General features: G+C 34.3%; 1 protein-coding gene across 4 annotated transcripts in view; it reads left to right on the top strand.

Moving 5' to 3' along the window:
- The window catches only part of TFPI (tissue factor pathway inhibitor), a 124505-nt gene that overhangs the window by 47674 nt on the left and 55446 nt on the right, over positions 1-21385 (top strand). For all 4 annotated transcript variants that reach the window (XM_036745410.1, XM_036745408.1, XM_036745409.1 and 1 more), the window contains one exon: positions 12758-12880. In XM_036745410.1, the coding sequence (XP_036601305.1) occupies positions 12760-12880 (121 nt within the window). In that variant the 5' untranslated portion in view covers positions 12758-12759. The remainder of the gene's footprint in view (positions 1-12757; positions 12881-21385) is intronic.

Below are 21385 nucleotides of genomic sequence, written 5' to 3'. Positions count from 1 at the left end.
TCCACTTGGGGAGTTAATTTCTTGTCCTTCGAATTCCTATGAATGGCTATGGAAACCATGTGCCTTCCATTTTCTAAAGAAAGAACTAAGTTTTTTCAAAGCCTAGGTGGTTAGAACTCAAGAAAATCTTTTCTTTTCCAGTGCAATTTGACCATTTCTTGACCAGCTGGGCTTTTATTTTTTCCTAAGCCTAAATGTCATCTGCCTTCACATATTTGAGAATTAACTATATCTCACTTCTTTTGCAATCTGAGGAACACAAAAAGGACTCATTATAAATGTTGACAGACCTAGAGATTTCATAATGTCCATTTAGACTTCAAAATTATGGAGTAGGCTAGATGACCTGTCAATTACTCATTTAACAAACATTGCTTATGCATCTATTATATGTAAGACAGTGTTGAAAGTTAATTTCTTGGTATATCCATCTGTTTGATCCTGCAAGCAAGTTGTGGGGTACACAACTTTCAGGGAGAAAAGAAAATAATGTGTTTTTAAAATAAAGTTAGGTGTTTATGTGTCACTGTTTCATCAGAAGTATTTTTTTAAATTTCCTTAAATCAGAGCCTTTTTCTGTAAACAAGAGCCATTCATTTTAAGGTACAATTTTTTATAGTACCTAGAATATTATATAGCAAAGACTCAATAGATAATTGGGAATTTGCTGATTTTCATATTTGTTAGGTGTTTAAAGATACTTCCAGTGTCCTTACAATATTATAAAATAAAACTTTTACAGGTTATCACTCCCTTTTGCTTACAATTTCCTTTACAGATTCACAAAGCTCAAGGGGATTTCTGTGTCATTTAGTTTCTTTTATACCCAATAAATGTAATAATTATTGTGATTTCTCTTCTTCTGCCAGCATATTGAATTTATTGGTGTTGTTAGAACTCAGCTTAAAATGATTCAGGCATGGGAAAATCCACTTTTAATATGACAGCCAATTTACTCTTGGACAAATCCTGTTGTTAAGAAGTTTTTCCTAATATCGAAAAGAAATTTGGCTCTCTCTCTTTAACATCATAAAATCATAGGATTTTCTGTTGGAAGGAATGTTAGAGGTCATCTATGTAACCCTCTAATTTTACATATGAAGAAAGTGAAACTCAAAGAGGGCAAGTGACTTATGGTAAGCCATCTGAGTAATAAGTGGTACATCTAGAATTTGAAAACAAGTTTTCTGATGTCAAATCTAAAACTTATCAATTCTACTTCTGCCCTCTGGAGTTATGTTCTTCCACATAATTTCAAATACTTGAAAACAGCTACTACATTTCCTATAAATCTTTCTTTTACTGGGTAAAAATATGCTTAGCTTCATCAACCAATTTTCATGTGTCATGGTCTCTAGCTCTCTAATCACCCTGTCACCACTCTCTGTATCTGAGTACATTCCCCTTTGCCCATTCTTGGTTTCCTTCATTTTCTTTTTGATGGGGACCCAGTATTACCTAGGTCTCTGTTGTTGAATCAAATTTGGTAACAGATGAAAAATACATTACAAACTTTAGTGTGATATAAATGCAGGCTATTATTCTACATCAGATTAAAATCCTTCTTCTAAATTGGCGATGATTATGATAATTCATATCTATACAGTGCTTTAATGTTTGCAAAAGGTTTTATATATATTATTTCATGTGGTCTTCACTGTAATCCACCTAGTTAGATGTCATTATTATTCTTATTTTACAGTTGAGCCTACGAGGGTCAAAGAAGTTAAGTGACTTATTCAGGGTCATACAGCTAGTATCTGATGTAGTATACAAACCAATATCTTCTCGACTTCACTGTCAACTAAGACAGAAGAGGCTGTGGTTATAACTTATAATAGTAGCTATTAGGTATAATCCATAATAATGCTACAGTTTTCTTCTATTAAGGCTCAGGCTGAAATTTGTATTAGGCTGAACTAGGAAGACTCTAGATTAACATTTACTCAATTACTTTTATTAAAGATCTCGTGTGTAAGGAATCTTGATCAAAGGAAATATACTGGCTTAATCCTGATCAATCAATAGAAGTTATCATAGGGGCAGCTCAGTGGCACAGTGAGTAGAGCACAGGCCCTAGAGTCAGGAGGACCTGAGTTCAAATGCGGCCTCAGACACTTGACACACGTACTAGCTGTGTGACCTTGGGCAAGTCACTTAACCCTGATTGCCCTGCCCAAAAAAAGCCACAAAAAAATAGAAGTTATTATAGGAAGTATAAGTATCCAAAGCACTATGTGAGAGAAATCATAATACAATTACATTTAACATTATGACAGAAGAGAGAATTCAAAAAGATTCAATATGCTTTTTTTCAATCTGAAAAGTCAATAGTGAATAAACATAACCATCTAGGATGAAAAATACAGTTGTTACAGGAAATAGCCCAACAATAGTTGGAGAAATTATTATTATTTTTAGAAATCTAATGGGAAAATGTGACCAAGAATCAAAGGATCAAGTATTTGAAAAGCAATCTTTCATTTCTAACTTGAAAAGTAAAAGGGAATTTTAGATATGGAAGTTTCCTTTTCCAAATAATCGAATTATGTATCTCTGTTGACTATGGTTGGACTATCATACTCTTCCTTCTTTGTTGAACATGTCCTATATACTCATCACCTCTGGTCTTTCATTCATTTGTGCACATGTATGATCTCCCCAGCATATATAATATATATTCATACAATCCGTATTGTGTGAATTCACTAATACACACACACACACACATATGTACACGTACAATTTATAACACTATGAATAAACATTACATAGGGAAGGCAGAATGGTATAGTGGATAGAACAACGTCCTTAAAGTCAAGTAAAACTGATTTAAAAACACTTTCTGGAGGCAATTAAACCTTGAACATGTCTGTGCTTCAGGCCAGTCTCTAACACTCTAGGCTACAAGTAAGATAACCTACATTGTAAAAGGAAGGATCTGAAGGAAAAATAATGTGTTCTGGTTTGGAAATGTTGGGTATAATATATCTAAGGAATATCAGGTTCAGGATGGCCAAGAGGCACATGAAGATGTAAGGCTATATACGAGGAGGGAGATTTTTCTCTCTATTCAGTAATCACCAAAGCTCTATCACATATGTGTGTGTGTGTGTGTATTCTGAGCTGTACATGAAACTTTCTAAAAATTGATCATGTATTAGGACATAAAAACCTATCAAAAATACATAAAATTATATGTGTGTATGTATACACATGCATACATACATATATATATGTTTGTATGTATGTATGTATGTATATACATATCCTCTACTGATCACAATAAAATTAAATGATACAGGGTTACAGAAAAAAATTAAAAACCATTTTAGTCATGTTGCTAGTGATGGCGGTACATTAGCAATAGTTCACATTTGTGTAATGTGTTAAAATTTCCAAAGTTCTTAACATATATTATCTCATTTGAACTTCACAACACCACTTTAAGGTAGGTGCTATTATTATCCACATTTTGCATTTTAAAAGATTTAGGCTGAGAGGTGTTAAGTGAGTTGTCCAGAATCATCTGGGTAGCAAGTGTGCTTTTTAAAAAAAATATATTTTATTTTTAGTTTATGGAATAAAATAAGCATTTATGTAACATAGTATATTAAAAATATGATTATAAATGAAATTGTGAAGCTATCATGTACAACATGCTACTCTTCATATAATAAAGATATCATGTAAATTTCTTTTTTCCTTTTTATTCCCTCCCCCACCCTAAAGATGGCTAACATTAGACACAAATATGTGTGTGTTTGTATGTAAAATAATTCTATACACACTTCTCTTTATCAATTCATTCTCTGGATACAGGTAGCATCTTCATTCATATGTACTTTGTAGTTAATTTGGGTATTTGTAACAATCAAAATCATTTATTCCTCAAAATTGTTATTAAAACAATACTGTTGCTACTGTATGCAACATTCTCTTGCTTCTGTTCATTTTGCTCTTCTTTGCTTCATGCAGTCTATTCATGTTTTTCTAAGATCACTGAGCTGATCATTTCTTATGTAGCAAAGTGCTATTCCATCACAATCAAATGCACAAATCCAAATACCTATTCAGCAATTCCCAAATTGATGGGCATCACCACAATTTCCAGTTCTTTGCCACTACAGAGAATTATTACAAATAATTTAGAACATCTAGGTTCTTTCCCTTTTTCCCTAATCATCTTTTGAAAGAGACCTAGTAGTGGTATTACTTGGTCAAAGGCAGTTTAATAAGTCTTTGGGCATAATTCTAGATTGTTCTCTAAAATGGTTTCATTCTTCCACAATTCCACCAACAATGAAAGTGTCCCAGTCTTTCTACATCCCCTCCAACATTTGTCACTTTCCCCTTCAATCATTTTAGTCAATATGATTAATGTATAATGATATCTCAAGGTTGTTTTAATGTGTATTTCTCTAATCAATAATGATTTAGAATATTTTTCATATGAATATAAATTGTTTTAATTCCTTCATTGGAAAGCTGACTATTCATATCCCTTAACCATTTACAAATAGGAGAATGATGCACATTCTTTTAGATTTCATAAAGTTGTTAAAAATATATATGTATGTGCATGTATATGTATGTATGTGTATGATATATATACGTATATATATATACGTACATATTTATACATAGGCATATACATACATATACAGAAACATAAGTATAAATATATGTATGCTTGCTTATATACACATATATGTATAACTTTACAAAATCTACAAGAATATGAATCATTCCCCAATTCATAAATGAGATAGGACACCTTTATGTGAGCAACTGTCTATAAAATTTATTTCCCCAATTTTCTGCTTTCCTTCTGATCTTGGCTGCATTAGCTTTATTTGTCCACTTTTAAAAAATTTACTGTGATTGAAATCATCCATTTTATACCTAACTTTGCTCTCCATCTCTTGTTTATTCATACATTGTTTGCCTATCCATAATTCTGATAAGTAATGTATTCCAACATTTTTCAATTTTCTTACAATATCTCTCTTTTTATGTAGGTCATGTATCCATTTTGACCTTATCTTGGTAAATGGTGTAAGATATTGGTCTATGCCTAATTTCTCCTATATTGTTTTCAGTTTTCCCAACAATTTTTACCAAATGATAAATCATTATCCCAAAATATGAAGTTTTATACTAGTCAAATACAAAGTTATTATATTTATTTGCTGCTGTAAATTGTATGTCTACTCTATTCCATTGATTTACCTTTCTATATCTTAGCCAGTAACAGAGAGTATTGATCATAACTGCCCTATAATGTAGTTTAAAATGTGGTACTGTTAGATGTCCTTCATTTACATTTTTTTTCTTTAGTTGCTTTGATATTCTTGACTTTTTGTTTTTCCAAATGAATTATTTAATAATAAATATTGTTTTTTTTGTCAGTAAAATAATGCTTTGGTACTTTAATTGGGATGAAATTGATTATATAAATTAGTTTAGGCAAAAATATTATATTGGCTTTGCCTATCCATGAACAATTAATATTTTTCTAATTATTTAAACCTGCTTTTATGTGTATTTTTTTTTATAATTTGCTCACAAAGTTCTGGGGTTTGTTTTGGCAGGTGTACTTCCAGGTATATTATAATATCTAGAGGTATTTTAAATGGACTATCTCTCACTATTTCTTCTCACATGGTTTTGTTTGTGGTACATAGGAATGCTGATGATATATATGGTTTTACTTTATATTCTGCTACATGGCTATAATTGTTCATTATTTCAGCTAACTTTTTAGTTGAGTCTTTGGGATTTTCCAAGTATATCATCCTATTGTCTGCAAAAAGAGATAGTTTTACTACTGCATGCCCTATTCTGAATAGATTTTTAAAAAATTTTGACCCCATTTCATGACTTCATTTGGGATTTTCTTGGCAGTGATACTGAAATGGTTTGCCATTTCCTTCTCCAGCTTATTTTATAGATGAAGAAACTGAAGCAAACACAGTTAAGTGACTTGCTTAGCGTCACATGTAGTAACTGTCTGAGATCACATTTGAACTCAGAAAGATGGGTGTTCTTGACTCTAACCAACACTCTATCCACTGCTCCAACTAGCTTCCCTTATTAAAAGTAAATTAATCATAAAGAATTGGATTTTCAAAGAACAAAGCATAAAAATAATAAAGATTTTATTAAAGATAATTTCATCAATAAGACAACAAACTGAAATTTCAGAGATACAGCCAAAGCAGTATTTAATTGAAAATTTATGTCTCTAAGCATCTGCATTAACAAAACAAAACAAAAAATAACAAATCAATGAACTAGGAATTCAACTAAAAATACTCAAAGTCCAACCAAATTTTTATAGAAGTCCTTATTTTATTATGAAAATGAAAATGATTATTTTGATCAAAAAAGTCTGCTCGCAAGTTATACATGTACAAAATGTGCAAAAGTCTATCTGAAACAGCATGTATTTTTAATGATTTTCATTTTTAAAGGAATGTAAATATTTTTACATTTTATCACTTCAGAAAATCCATTTCAGGATTAGATCTTTCTTTTTTTATAAGTAGATGCAATGTCACAATGAGGACAACTTGAACATGACCTGGACACAACCCTTTTTAGGTTGAAAGTCTGAAATCATTTTTGATAGATAAGGTGAAGGCATTTTAATAACCAGCCCTTGTGTATATTCAGAATTACTTGCTATACGGAAATGATGACTATAGAGTTATGAATACCAAAAATATGATCATATGTAGTTGCAACCTTTCTCAGATTTCCCTGTTCATTTTCCCGGTTTATATATATTTCCCATAATTTGCCAGATCAGAAATCTGTTCCTGCAGCTAAAACAGCATGCTTGTATTATTTGTCTCATGATCACATGTCCAATGTTTCTTTAGAGAAGTTTATATGATGAATCCAAAGATCAGCACTCAGAGGTATTGCCAGATAAGCCTCATCTGATTGTTTAATGTTGTCATGGTGTTTTTCAAGGTCTGCATACTTTTTCAAACAACCGTAGCAATAAGGGTAGTGTGTAAAAAAAAAATTGTCAAACGCTTTCCTGGCCGCCAGCAAGTGATTCTCCTCTTCTACGTACTGCAGCAAACATACCCAGCCAGTAATATCCTCAAGATTATTTTCCACGGTTTTCCAAAATTTTCATATTCTAGAAGAAACTGTACTTCAGTATCCATTACTGGTAGTTCTACATTTGAAATTTCATTTTCCTCTGTATTTTCTTCATTCACATTTGGAGAGCTATGAGGTGGCTGTTCCATCTCTATAACATTTATAATCTCAGTACTAAAATCAGTATGGCTACCTCAGAATCATTGCTTGCATTGTCATTTCTAGAATGGTTCTAATCCATGTGAGCAGAATTCTGCACAGCTGTTGATGTTGTCTTCTGTTAAACAATAACCTTGAGCTGGAAGTCATTCAATGCCATTAAGGAGAGACTCAGGCCTGGTTCCCCACAAAACAAACCCAGATAGTCACATCTGCAGTGGCCACAGTGGCTTCTGAAACCCAACCAGTTTTAAAAAGTCAAATTAAATACCAAAATAGATAACCTGAAAATAAAAAAAAAAATTTAACAAAATTGAAACCAAATGAAATTTGAAATTTGAATTAATAAATAAAACAATTTTAAAAAAAGATAAACCATTAACTAATATGATCAAAAAGAAAGAAAACCAAATTGCCAATAACAAAAATGGAAAAGGAGAATTCACAGCAAATGGAGAAGAAATAAAGGACTTTATTAGAATGTATTTTCCCTTACTATATGCCAATAAACTTAAATGAATATAAAAATATAATTTACCCCAATTCAGCAAATATTAATTGGTTTTTAGTGTCTCTATTCTAATATAAATGTCCTAATGATAAAATTCTTAGGAATTATATGTATCATCTTCTCATATGAATGGAAACAGTTTAATTTTATTAATTTTCTTATGATTTCTCCTTTATGTTTACCTTTTCATGCTTTTCTTGAATCTTCTGTTTGAAGGTCAGATTTTCTATTCAGCTCAGTTCTTTTCACCAGCAATGCCTGAAAGTCCTTTATTTCATTAAACTCCTTTTTTCCCCCTGAAGGTTTATAATCAGTTTTGCTAGGGAGGTTATCCTATCTCCCTTGACTTCCAGGACATCTTATCCAAAGCCATCTGCTCCTTTAATGTGGAAACTACTAAATCTTGTGTATTTTTGACTATGACTCCATGATATTTGAATTGTTTCTTTCTGCTTGCTTGCAGTATTTTCTCTTTGACCTGGAAGGTCTGGAATTGAGCTATGATATTATTGGGAGTATTCATTTTAGGGTGTCTTTCAGGAGGTGATCAGTGGATTCTTTCAACTTTTATTTTATCTCTTAGATCTAAGATATTGAACCAGTTTTCCTTTATACTTCCTTGAAATGTGATGTTTAGGCTCTTTTTTTAATCATGACTTTCAAATACTTCAAAATCCCCAAATTATCTCTCCTTCATTTACTTCCTAGGTCATTTTTTTTTCTGATAAGATTTTTCTAATTTTCTTTTTCTTTTTTCATTTTTTAGACTTTATTTTGTTGTTTCTTTATGCCTCACACAGTCATTAGCTTCCACTTATCCAATTCTAATTTTTAAGGTATTATTTTCTTCAGTGAGCTTTTGTACTTTTTTTTTTTTCCATTTGGCCAATTCTACTTTTTTAAGACTTCTTTTCTTCAGTAATTTTTTTTTTTTTTGCTTATTTTACTATTAGGTCAATTCTGTTTTCCTTTTAAGATTTTTTGAAGATAGTTTTCTTTTTAAGATATTATTTTCTCCAGTATTTTTATGCCTCTTTTACCAAGTTGTTAATTATCTTTTCATAATTTTCTTGCATGACTCTAATTTCTTTTCCTATTTCTTCCTCTGCCACTCTTTATCTCTTTCTTTAACTTTCCCAAAAATTCTTGTTGGCCTTGTGTCTAATTAGCATTTTTCTTTGAGGCTTTTTTTGGTAGATGTTTTCACATTGTTGTCCCCTAAGTGTGCATTTTGGTCTTCCCTGCCATTGTAGTAGCTTTTTATGGTTAATTTTGTTGTTGTTGTTGTTTACTCATTTTTCCAACCTACTTCTTAATTTTGAACTTTATATTAAAGTTGAGCTTTGCTCACCTGGGGTTGGTCATGTACTGTCCCAAACTTTAGGCAGTTTTTGTGCTGCCATTTTCAGAGCTAGTTATTTATATAAATCAGAAAAGTGTAGAAATAATTTTAAAAGCCATAAGAACTATGATCAACAGCATGATGATCCATAATTCCAGGACATTGATAATGAAGCATGCCACCTATTTCCTGACAGGTGATAGATTTCATCTAAATGCAAAATAAGTATCTGTGTATAAAGCCAGTGAGAGAATTGTTTTGCTTTACTACACATATTAATTACAAGGGATTTGGGTTTTTTTCTGTTTTTTTTTTCCCCTCCAGTGAAGTGGAAGGAGCACTGAGGTGCAAAAAGAGATTTTTCTTCTTTAAAAAAAATACAGAGTTTTAGGGAGGAGTCTTACAAACATGGAAAATTACATGCTCTTTCAGAGGAGGTCATAGTATATTATTAGTTTTACTTAATTGTTTATCTTTGTTACAAGAAACTTCTCACGGAGCAAGGATAATCTGTAAACATGCATACTGTAAAAACAAAATATGGCAACAGAACTTTTTTTTAAAAAAATGAGTTTGAGGAGAGAAGAGAGGAAGGGAGGGATTTAGCAAATTGCTTCAGTTTTTTATTTGTTTGGTGAAGTAAGAGATAAGTTCTTCACCTGAGAAGGTGGGGAAGGGTACTCTGTAATGCCTGAGAAAGGAGAAATGAAATTTTTTCAGAGTTGCTATGGGGAGTAGCATAGTAAATTTATTATAGAGGTACAAAATGGTTACTTTGTTGAGGTGAGGACCCAGCTGAGAAAGTGATATACGTTGCAATTACTTATCTGCATATGATTGAATTGCCATATCCTTCTCCAATAAAAGTAAGTTTCTCAAGGTCAAAGAGTGTTATTTTCTTTTATTTTTCTATCCCTAATGTCTTGTTGACTATCATTGGTGGAGCAAGGTCCTTACCTAATGCTTATACAATGAAATTACATGGCCAGCCCCTATCCCAATCACTAGAATCTATTGAAGTTTCATGCACATAGTAGGAATTTATAAAATGTTGAGTTGAAATGACAGTATAACAGCAACCACACTGGTGTAATCAGGATGGTTGCTAGCACAGGCTCTTTGATCTGCTTTTAAGGGAAAATAACTTTAAAGAGGTCAACAATCTTATGTTGATTAAACATTTATATCATTCACTTAGTTCAGGGGAAAAGTCAGCACCTTGAGCTTCAGAGAAAATATAAACAGAGATTACAAGCAGAAATTACGAGCAGAAGTAATAGCACAGATCAACAGACAGGGCTTCTAACTGTATGAGAAATTAGCACAACATACGTAGTTACCAGAGAGAAAAGCACCAACACCTGGGTTTTCAAGGGAGGGTGGGGCTCCTTAATGGCTGGCTACGTAGAATCTTGTCTAGCCAAATCACACCAACGTTATTCCAGCGAATGAGCCCCCAAAGCAAAACCTCACCTCAGAGTATATATACCCTTCTCAGAACCAGAGGGCATCATGACCTTTCTAAGTTCGTAATTAGAAATTGGCAAAAGGTGTGAGCCTTCCTTACAAGCAAGCTTCCTCTAAGGCAAGTCCCTCCCTCAAGTGGCTCCAATGAGGCCTATTAATGTGTAGGGAAGATCTTCAAATCTCATTCACAGAAACAGCCAGAGCTTTACCCTGTCTCTTGACTCCATGTTTCCCATTGTATCAAGCTGACTTCTGTAGATCTCAAACTAAAATACACTAAATCCCCCTTTCCCTGAATGGCATCAACTTAGCTAAAACAGGAAAAGCAACTGGACTCTTGCTGATATCTAGAGCTAATGTTTACTACTGTTTATTTGGGTCACCTAGGTGACTCAGTGGAAAGAGTGCCAAGCCTGGAGTCAGGAAGACTCATAACCCGCTTTCCTTCAGTTTCCTCATCTATAAAATGAGCTGGGAAAGGAAATGGCAAACCCCTTCATCATCTTTGCCAAGAAAACCCTGAATAGGTCATAAAGAGTCAGACATGACTGAACAACTGAACAACAACAAGAAGAAAATATTTATTTAGTTGTTTCTCTGAAATGAAAGTTTTCAGGCAAATCTTTCAAACTATCACTGCCAATATTACCTACTTAGAAAATGGGAAGACTTGCACTGACCCTTTCTCTGTGAGGAATAGAATATTCATAGCATTGGTGTTACCTGGTGAAATTTATCAAAGGAAAAGTGTAGCTATTTTTTTCATTATTTTGCATGGCCAGGATCACTACATTGAAGTCTAAACACGCAGAGACAAAGATGAAGGGCCAGCCCTCTAAACTGCTTTAGTTGGAACATCTGATTCAACTTGTAAAAGCTATATCTCACAATGCTTCCATTCTCTTCCCATCCTGAGTATAATAGAACTGCTAGCTGAAGAAAGACTTGTGCTCCCCTATATCCTTCATCTGCATACCACCTCTATATGAAACCTTTTTTGTCCTCACCTTGAGTAAAAGGAGAGTTTAATTTTTTTCTGCTTAAACATGTTTCTCTTATTTACGAATTTTATTTTTCAATGAAATTAAAGCAGCCAGTGCCTCATTTTGCAGCTTAAATCTGTACTTCACTGCAGCATTGAGGTGATAGCTTGTCACCTGTCATCACCTTCACAGGGAAACTGGTTTAAATAAGACTCAAGAAGTCACAGAAGAGAACAGCTAAAAGGGGGCTGATCAGAGTTCTAGGCAATTTCCTTTGGGGGTATGCTGCATGTCAGCCACCATATAGAAAGCAGGATTAGGAAATGGGAAATAGAAGTAGAGTAAATGAAAAGAGAATGAGAAAATGGATGTCTGAAGGTTGGAAAACCTCAGAAGAATGTCTTGAAAATGACAGTCCACTTTAAAATAAAAAAAAAAAAACTTGATGAGTAGAGGAAGGAGAGAAGGAAATAGAAAAATTTAGTTTAAATAGAAAAAAATATAGCACAAAATTTAACAGGGAAAATAGAAAGTGTTTGAAGAAATGGGTAATTAATATGCACCCAATTTTCTATGCTTTAATGACAGCTAAAAATGTTAACTGTTTTTATTGATATAAATGGAATAATCAACCCATGAAATAGCAAAACATGCAAGAAAGATTTAGCTGAACTCAAATGATCAACATTTCATCAGGCCTTGGTATTACAGGCTGTCAGAAGTGTTATTATAGAAAGTCAATAGACAATAATTCTAGGGAACTAGTTTCTAGTTCAGTTTTGCCAATAACTAACTACCTTTATGACATTAGAAAAGCAAAAGAAAACAAAAAACAAAAGACAAAACAATTTTCATCGCTCTGAGCCTCAGTTTCTCAATTGTAAAATGAGAAGGCTGGACTGACTAATCACTAAGGATCTTTCCCAGACTTCTTGATCACTAGAAGCAATACATACTCATTTATACAATATAGCCAAATACATGTTTACATGGTATTTTTTATGTGTGTGTAAAAGAAACCTGAAAAGTTTGGCTAAAATTATATGTGTAGTATATTTGAATGTTGAATCATATTGATTATGTATGATTTGTTTACATAGCACACAAGCATGCCCTGTGGATTTATAATTTATTAAAGTTTTCATTGACAAAATACATATAAAATATGTGTTTCAGAAATGATCACCAAGATGAAGAAAGGGCGCATGTTTGTGGTTGCCATCTTCTTACTGCTTAGCCATGCCCCTTGGCCCCTGGATGCTGACTCTGAAGATGAGGATGAACAAGGAGATATTTTAGGTAAAATTTTGCCTATTTTAAGTTATTTAATATCTTTTTGTTCTAATCAAGTTCCAACCCAATATTTAGATTTTTAGTGGATAGCAATTCCACTGTAGTAGCAATCATATTCTGGTCCAATTTTCTGGGATTCACTAACACGCCAGAAGCAGTCCAAGAGAATTCAAATAAAAATTACTTTAGTCTGCATCTGTGGAAGCCTAGCAGCCCTATATTGGTCCTGTAGTGACCTTCCATTAGAGCAGCTAGGTGGCACAGTGGATAGAGCACTGGACTTGGAGTCAGGAAGACTCATCTTCCTGAATTCAAATCTGGCCTCAGACACTTACTAGCTTTGTGACACTGGGCAAGTCGTTTAACCCTGTTTGCCTCAGTTCCTCATCTGTAAAGCAAGCTGAAGAAGGAACTGGAAAACCACTCCAGAATATTTGCCAAGGAAACCCCAAATGGGATGAAGAAGAGTCAGTCCTGACTGAAATAACTGAAACAACAATTTTCCATTAGCATTAGGGGAATCCCATTTGGAGACAGTTAGAGGAGGGAAAGGATGATATAAAAAATTTAGTCCTTAGTGATTCTATTCTTCTAGTCTCGGGTTATATGGGGTGTTTAAGGAGTACTAGAACCTCTGGTATAAAAGCTTGCTAACACCTTTTCCAGGCTGCTCATCCACCGAACTCTCATCTGTAGTTCTAAGAAGCTGTAGCATGTGCAGTGGCGATGCCCTGATAAAAATGTTTCTGGAGATGGGCTAAACCATATTGAGGTAACTGATAAGTCTCAAAGCCATCAGTGAGTTAGAGGGATTTCTACCCTAAGTACATGAAGACATCCCTAGCAGAATGGGTGGATGAGAACGATTTGTTCCAATGGCCATGAAGGCAGCTGAAGCAGACATCAAAGATACCAAAGTTATCCACTGCATCCCAGGCCATCACCAGTTGTCTTGACTTTTGTCTTGCCACTAGACTTTGGTGACTCTGGAAAAGAGAGTCTGATGACTTTGTGCAATTCTGTCTCACTTAACTCCAATTCATGCACAAGTCAAACCATCACTCCATGATGTCTTTGGTACTCCTTGAAAAAAGACAAACAACAACAGCTCTAATACCATATTTTTAAAGACAATCAAGAAAAATTTTTTTAAAAGCCAGCTAAAATGCTGGATCAAAGAATGTCAATAAATGGAAAGGTTTCTCTGATCTGATTGAGTTAACATTCTAAAAGCTATGAGATATTAACCTGAATAGGAAAGGAAAAGGAAATAGAAAGTAAATTTCCCAGGAATCCAGTTAAAAGTTTGCTTTTCATTATCTCTGTAAAACTTGTATTATCTGTTTTAAAATATAGCATACCAGTAACTGATTTATTTTTTAAGTCACTATTATATGAAAATTATTAATGCTTAGCTCCACTTAACTGAATTAAATAATGCAATTTAATGTAATTTACTAAACACTTATGAGACACTTATTATGGACAACAGCAGCTAAGTAGTGCAGTGGTTAGAGTGCTAGCCTGGAGTCAGAAAGACATCTTTCTGAGTTCAAATCTAGCCAAAGACATTTACTAGCTGTGTGACTCTGGACAACTCACTTAACTCTGTCTGCTTTAGTTCCTCATCTATAAAAGGAAATAGCAAATCATTCCAGTATCTTTGCCAAGAAAACCCCAAATGGGGTCATGAAGAATCCGACATGACCGAAAGAAATCAGTAACAACAATAAATTTTGGGCAATGGACAGCTAAGTGGCACAGTGGGTAGAGTGTCAGGCGTGGAGTCAAGAAGACTCATTGCCTTGAGTTCAAATCTGGCCTCAGACAACTTACCAACTTACCAATAGACCACTCACCAACAAGTGACCATGGGCAAGTCCCTTAACCATGTTTGCCTCAGTTCATCATCTGTAAAATGAGCTGGAGAAGGGAATGGCAAACTACTCTAATATCATTGCCAAGAAAACCCCAAATGGGGTCATGAGTAGTTGGACACAACAGAGTGACTGAACAGCAACATATTATGAACAATTGTTTCAACAATCCGGCCAGCAGCTTCTGTGGGGGTGTAAGATCCACCAACAACTAGCACCCAGAAAGCTGCCAACACACTGCAAAAGCACAGGTTCTTTTGATCTGCTTTAGTAAGGAAAGCAACGTTAAGGGGTTGACAAGTTGCTTTAATTCAGCACACAAATATCATTCACTTAGTTCAGAGGAAAAAGCCAGCCCCCTGAACTTCAGAACAAAATACACACAAATTACAAACATCGACAGACAGACCTTATCTGATTCAAATCCCAATACATAGTTACCAGAGTTTAACAAAGTCCCAGCATCAGGGTTACAAGCTGGAGGGCCCTTAGCTACAGCTGCTCGGAGTCTCCACATCAGCACACCAGCACACAGACAGACCAAATACAGATTCATAGTTACCAACATCTAGGTTCAGCCCGTGAGCTCATGATGAGGGCTGGCCCAGAGTCACTTGCACCACCGAGAGTGAGAGCCCTGCGCAAATGGCTCTGTCTTCTCTTCTTATAGGATTTCAGACGTCATCAAACGTCATCTGAATAATCAGAACTTAGGCTCCTATGATTGGCTCTTGAGTTAGCCCCTCCTCTTAGGACCCTGGGAGGTTCACATCCACATAGGTTAGGTTAACACCTAATAGGGTTTAGAGCCTGGGGCTTAGCACTTAGTAAGACTCAATGAAATACACTGAATTACTCAAAGGAAACAAAAGCTGAACTCTTCAAGGGCACGTGTTGAACTAAGTGCTAAGAGCCCATTTTGCTTACCAGCACAACAATATAATGTGTTAGTCTTGATAAGAGACAACATGATAGAGTATTGGACTTGGAGAATGGAAGACTTCAGTAAGGTTCACATAATACTTAGTCCAACAATACTGGGCAAATAATTCAATCTCAATACTTCTGAGTAATTTAACCTCTGTGTGTGTCAGGGAATTTTCTAGGACACATCTACTAAGCAGTTATCAATAGAACCCTAGTGATAAGTCACTGGTATTTACGCAAGACTCTCCTCATTGGGGACAAGAATGATTATCTGGACCTCTGTGCCTGGATTGAGTTATCCAGAGCTTGGGAAAGAGAACTCTTTTTCTTCTGCATTCTGGCTTCTTTAGCTTCTTCCAAGAGTCTTACTCTCCTTTTAGGGCCCTTTTTGAGAAGAGCTTATTACTACCTCACCTGCCCTCTCTTGCAGCAGAAGCAAACCAGAAGCTCTCTTCTCCCAAACTCTAATTAACTCTTCCCTTAGGTAGGCACAAAGTTGAGAAATAATTCTTTCCGCTAATAAGGAGAATATTATTTCAATTCCATGGCTTGATTCCATTGCTTGAACACAGTTAAAGATATATACATATATATATAATATATGTGCATATATATGTATTATGTATGTATATGTATGTATATATAGGGCAAAGGAGAAGTCAGGATAGTAATGATGAAAGGGAAGCATGATAAGCTTTTTACAAAGAGCATGAAATTTTGAGCAAAAGGACCTAATTTCAATTGTTAGTCTTTTATTCTACTGTGTGACTTTGGGGATACTCAGTAAAGTCCCCCCAAGCTTCAGATTCCCCTCCATAATAAGAATTTCCCTAAATGATCTCTGATGTTCTATTTAGCTCTAGATTCTATGTTGATCAAAATATATGTTTTAACTTTAGGATATAAATCAATCAGCAAGCATTTATTAAGTACCTGCTACATGCAAGACACCGTGCTAGGCACTAGGAATACAAAGAAAAATGCAACAACTGTTGTCCTCAAGGAGCGATGACTGAAAAAATAGACTGATGAGGTTAACCAAGTACACCTGTGTTTATTTCTATTTAAAAAAGAAATTTGTTCTAAACATATTTTCTACCTCCTTACTTTAAGCCGTTCTAGTACTTTTATAATCTTTTTTTTTTGCGATTAAAAATGAGTGGAAACCTCAAGGAATCTGTTGAGTATAGTTAAACTTATCTATGATTTATAATCTTCTGGTAAAAACCACATGTCTGTGATACTATACTACCACCTCATGGCTATGCACCAAAATAGCAGGTCCAAACAACAATATAATATGGCAAAAAAATTGGATGTCACAAAGTTTGCAAAAAGAAAAAAAAGAAATCAAACAACAATTACCACCACAACATCATGCAGCATTTTATTTTCAACTTCAGTAATCTGTATATTTTACCTTATTTAGTTTCTAAAGTGAAAGTTCCACACAGGCAGAAAATATTTCTTCTTCAAATCCTCACCTCAATCCCTAGGACCCAGCTTAATGTTTTACATCTAACTTGTTCTCACATCCTTTCATAATGCCTTGAAAAGTACAGGGACTTAATATGTATCTTTTAAAATTTTAACTTAAATTCCAAGGATAAAGACCTATTATCACTGAGAAATACATACATACCTACACACATACATACATACAATATAATACATTAGGTTCATCTTATTGAATCAACAAAGAGCCTTCACAGCATTTGGTCTTTAGTGGGCAAAAACCACATAATTCATATTTACGTTAGAATCTGGGGATCCTTGTGAGTTGACACAGTCATGAATATATATGGATCATGAGAGATTTTTATAGTTATAATTATTTTATTTAAAAATCATTATACTATAAAATTATTAGAAAATAATACATTCAGAGATAGAGAAGACTAGAGAGGTCATAGTGTCTAAATTCTTCATTTTACAAAGAAAGAAATTGAGACCAATAGAGTTTGAATGATTTGCTTAAGTTTCTACCATGTAAGGCAGAGTCCTCTAATCCTAGGTCTGGAGAAAACATAGCAATATGCTGCCTTTCCTGTTTCAGTTCCAAAAATAAGTATGCTAACGGTCTTCCACAGACACTAATTATGGATACAAATTTCTATTTGCTGGATTTTTGTTTTGGACTTTAAATTGAGTCTCATTATTCTATAATACTTCTCTTTAAATAGTTGTTAAGTCATAAGTGGAGAGTGCAAATCTTTGGCCTGTAAAGATTCCAGGAATGTGTGGATAGAAAGTATTTATTTAAATTGCTGCAAATGAAAGGGGAAAGTAGTTCTGTGTCAATTGCCAGCTGCTTTGCCACCTTGACATTATTTATCTAAGCAATATAGTTAAAAGAACCATCTAAAAGCTCAAGGGCACTTACTTTACTCACTTCAGAAAAATGTACAACTTCAAATAAATAGAGAGTTATATGAAACCCAAGGAAACTAAAAGAAAATTAGTTTACATCTCATTTTGAAGTAAACTTACTTTAGAGCTAAGAGGACCTTTTTGCCTGTTCCAAAGCATGCTTTAATAGTGACAGGGTCATCCCTCTTGCTAAAGTGAGGGTATTTTCTATTACCAGTGTTGGTGTATGTTTCCTAGGTAGATTCACATGGGTCTGTCTATGTGTGGCTCACAGGGAGGTTCCAATACATATCTCAAGAGTCTCCTCCACCCACCCTATTCCAACGGAGACTTTGATACCCATCCACTCCCCTTCTCCCATCAATATTGCTAGTCTAGGGGAAATAAATTCTAGATCCAAGCTATATTCCTGATTGCTATCCCTTAAGATGGAAGGAGTGTCCCATGATATAGATCCAAAGTATTGACTCCCATCAAATGCCAGGCCCATGAAAGCTATCACACATCGTAAATAGCATATGAAGCCATTTATCCAAACTGATAACAAAGAGAAATCAGAGAAGTTATAAATGTCAAGGTATAGCAGATAATACACAGAATAAATGAGGTCTCCCACTAAAATCAAGATAGCTCAACTCAGCCAAAACAGTGAGGAAGAGTGTGTCAGGTCTCACTCAAGGAGAAATTACCTGAAATCTCTAGCAGTGAAAGTTAGACATAAGGAGGTGATTGAGGTGCCACATCCTCTACATTTAAGCTTCTTCCTAAAGTCTTTCACTCCTTTCAAGCACCTCTCCTAAAGAGATACTGGAACTATGTATGTCCTCTCTGGAAGCTATAAACTAAAAGAAACAAGATGTCTCTTTTCCCAAGCTTCTGCCAACTCCATCCTCCACTCGGGCACAGAGCACTGAGTAATTCTCTGCCAATGAGAGTCTTATGCAAATATTCTTGAGTCTCAGGTTACACTAGAAACAGTGTGTTTATTCAGAATATATATATGTATATATATATATATATATATGTATATATATCATTTTATACTGAAACAAATATCTATTTTCTAAAGCTAAAGTAATTATTTTTTTAGAATCGAACTTTCCCAGTTTCATGGTATCCTTTAACAATACAAGTTAGTTTATTTTTCTGAATTCTCTTGGACTTTACAAGGCATTGAACTGATTGGTTACTTTTTACTAATTCCTTTAAATACTGCTCCCCAAAATTCAAAATAAGACTGGCTAATATTGAAAATAATGAAGATATTTTTAATGATGAGAAAATTAGAAAAGAACATCTGAAATTGGATGATGATGAATAATAGAAAAATGATGCAGAATTAGGTATTAAATAGCTATATGGTACCCAGATATGGGATGGCCAACTTATCATTATACATTTCTACCTGTCTTTAACCAATGTTACTGACGCTTATTAAAAATTACTTGAACTTGTATATTGCTTTAAGAGGCTCCTACTATCATCAGCTTAGACAGAAACCATACACAAATGGAAAAAACAGCATTCATCTTTGACCATGACTATTCATTGCTTAGCCATGTTGGAAGTGGGTTATCTAAATTATAGAACCATTGAAATGTCCTTTTTGAAAGGAGCACATTAGAGATGATAATAATAACTATGTCCACATAATTTTAAAGTTTCCAAAATGTTTGACATTTACTATCTCATTTTATACCCATGAAAAACCTGAGAGGTAGGTATTATAGATATTGTTATGATTCTACAGATAAGGAAATAGGTTAAGTGATACCCATTGTTGCATAGCTAGCATGTATCAGAGGCAGGACTTGAATCTGAGATTTTCTGACTCCAAGACCTCTGTGCTTTCTTTTACTCCTTGCTATTACTATGATTTTAGTGAGGCATTTTAAATATCTTATGCAACTATCATAAATATTGTGGAAACAACATGGGAAGAATTCTTTCCCCCTCCCCCATTTTATGAAAGGTTCAATTTGGTGGGATAATGTCACAAAATTGGGAAAAGAATCTGGCAACTAAAGAGAATGCATTGGGATTCTATTAGTCTGGCCAATTTTTTGAAGAATATGAGGAATTCAAACTAATGGTTTTATAGAGCCCATAGATATGATTATTGTATGTCAAATTTTTTCCTTTCTATTCTCCTGATAATGTTTGACCTCTAAAATAGATGTCCTTAACAGAATCAACATGTTAAATAGGATTCATCATAAACAACTTATAACTGGTTACAGTGGGCTAGAAAGCTAGTATCTACTTCTTATATGGACATAAAGTAGTTAGCAAAACTGCTACTTAATCATTTTAATTTCATTCACCTGGTCATTGCCTAGCTTGGATCAATCACCTTTTCACTGGTGGACCTCTCCAATTCATAAATATCCCTTGCTATCAGCCCCTGTTGCTCCAGAGGATACCATATTGTGACCTTTCCAGATTTTTAAACATTTCAGAACTCGTAAGGTACTCTTGGATACATCTGCCATGTGATATTCATTGACCTGAGCTCAGGAAAGAAAGAACAAAAGTTGCAGAGGCTTCCAGAGCCACCAGCCCAAATGACTGAGGGGTTACTATGATCCAAGGAAAAGGACTGACTTTCTCTACCTCTTACTGGGATCGTATCATGCTTCCACTGGGCCCATTCAGGAGCTATCTCTCTCCTCTTGAGTCATCAATTCTTCTGGTACAACAGGCAATTAGGAGAGCTGTTCCCCATTTCCCCACTGCTATAAGAAAGCCTCCAAAGCTCGCACATGTATGGTTACCATATATATTGGACTCTGTCATCTACAATAAATTCTACATCATTTTCTATAACTCATTCTGATCAACTTTCAGATGTCCTTTACTGTTTTTCATCATTCTTTAAATCTTTATCAGCAGGATGCAGTGTTTAAACTTCCCCACACACTGGCCCTAGCTCTTTTCTTTGAAGAAGCTGTGAATGTCTATAAAATATTCAGAGAAATTTAAAGATCATCTCAGTCCAGATCCATTTTAGATCACAAATCCTGCTCTCTGTTATTTAAAAAAAATCTTGTTCAAAAGTAAATTTTGTATGGACATTTTAATATTTCTGCTCCTCTATTCATAGCCTTTTGTACTCTGTCAATGTGAATGAAAGTATAATAGAACAAATGGCAGCTATGTCTTGTTTAGTATTGTTAGTGTAATGAATTTTAATTTCATAGAAAGATGCTGCCCTCCAGAGGGCAATTTGATATGTTATTTAAACATTGTTTCATAATGCTACTTTCTAGCTAATTCTAAAACACCCCTCAACTAATCACATCCTCATCTGTGCAATGATTCTAGGGAGAATTTATTG

This window comes from Trichosurus vulpecula, chromosome 2, assembly GCF_011100635.1.
Source record: "Trichosurus vulpecula isolate mTriVul1 chromosome 2, mTriVul1.pri, whole genome shotgun sequence".
NCBI lineage: Eukaryota > Metazoa > Chordata > Mammalia > Diprotodontia > Phalangeridae > Trichosurus > Trichosurus vulpecula.
Note: the sequence above shows the minus strand (reverse complement) of the source record. Positions and strands in the feature narration are given on the sequence as shown.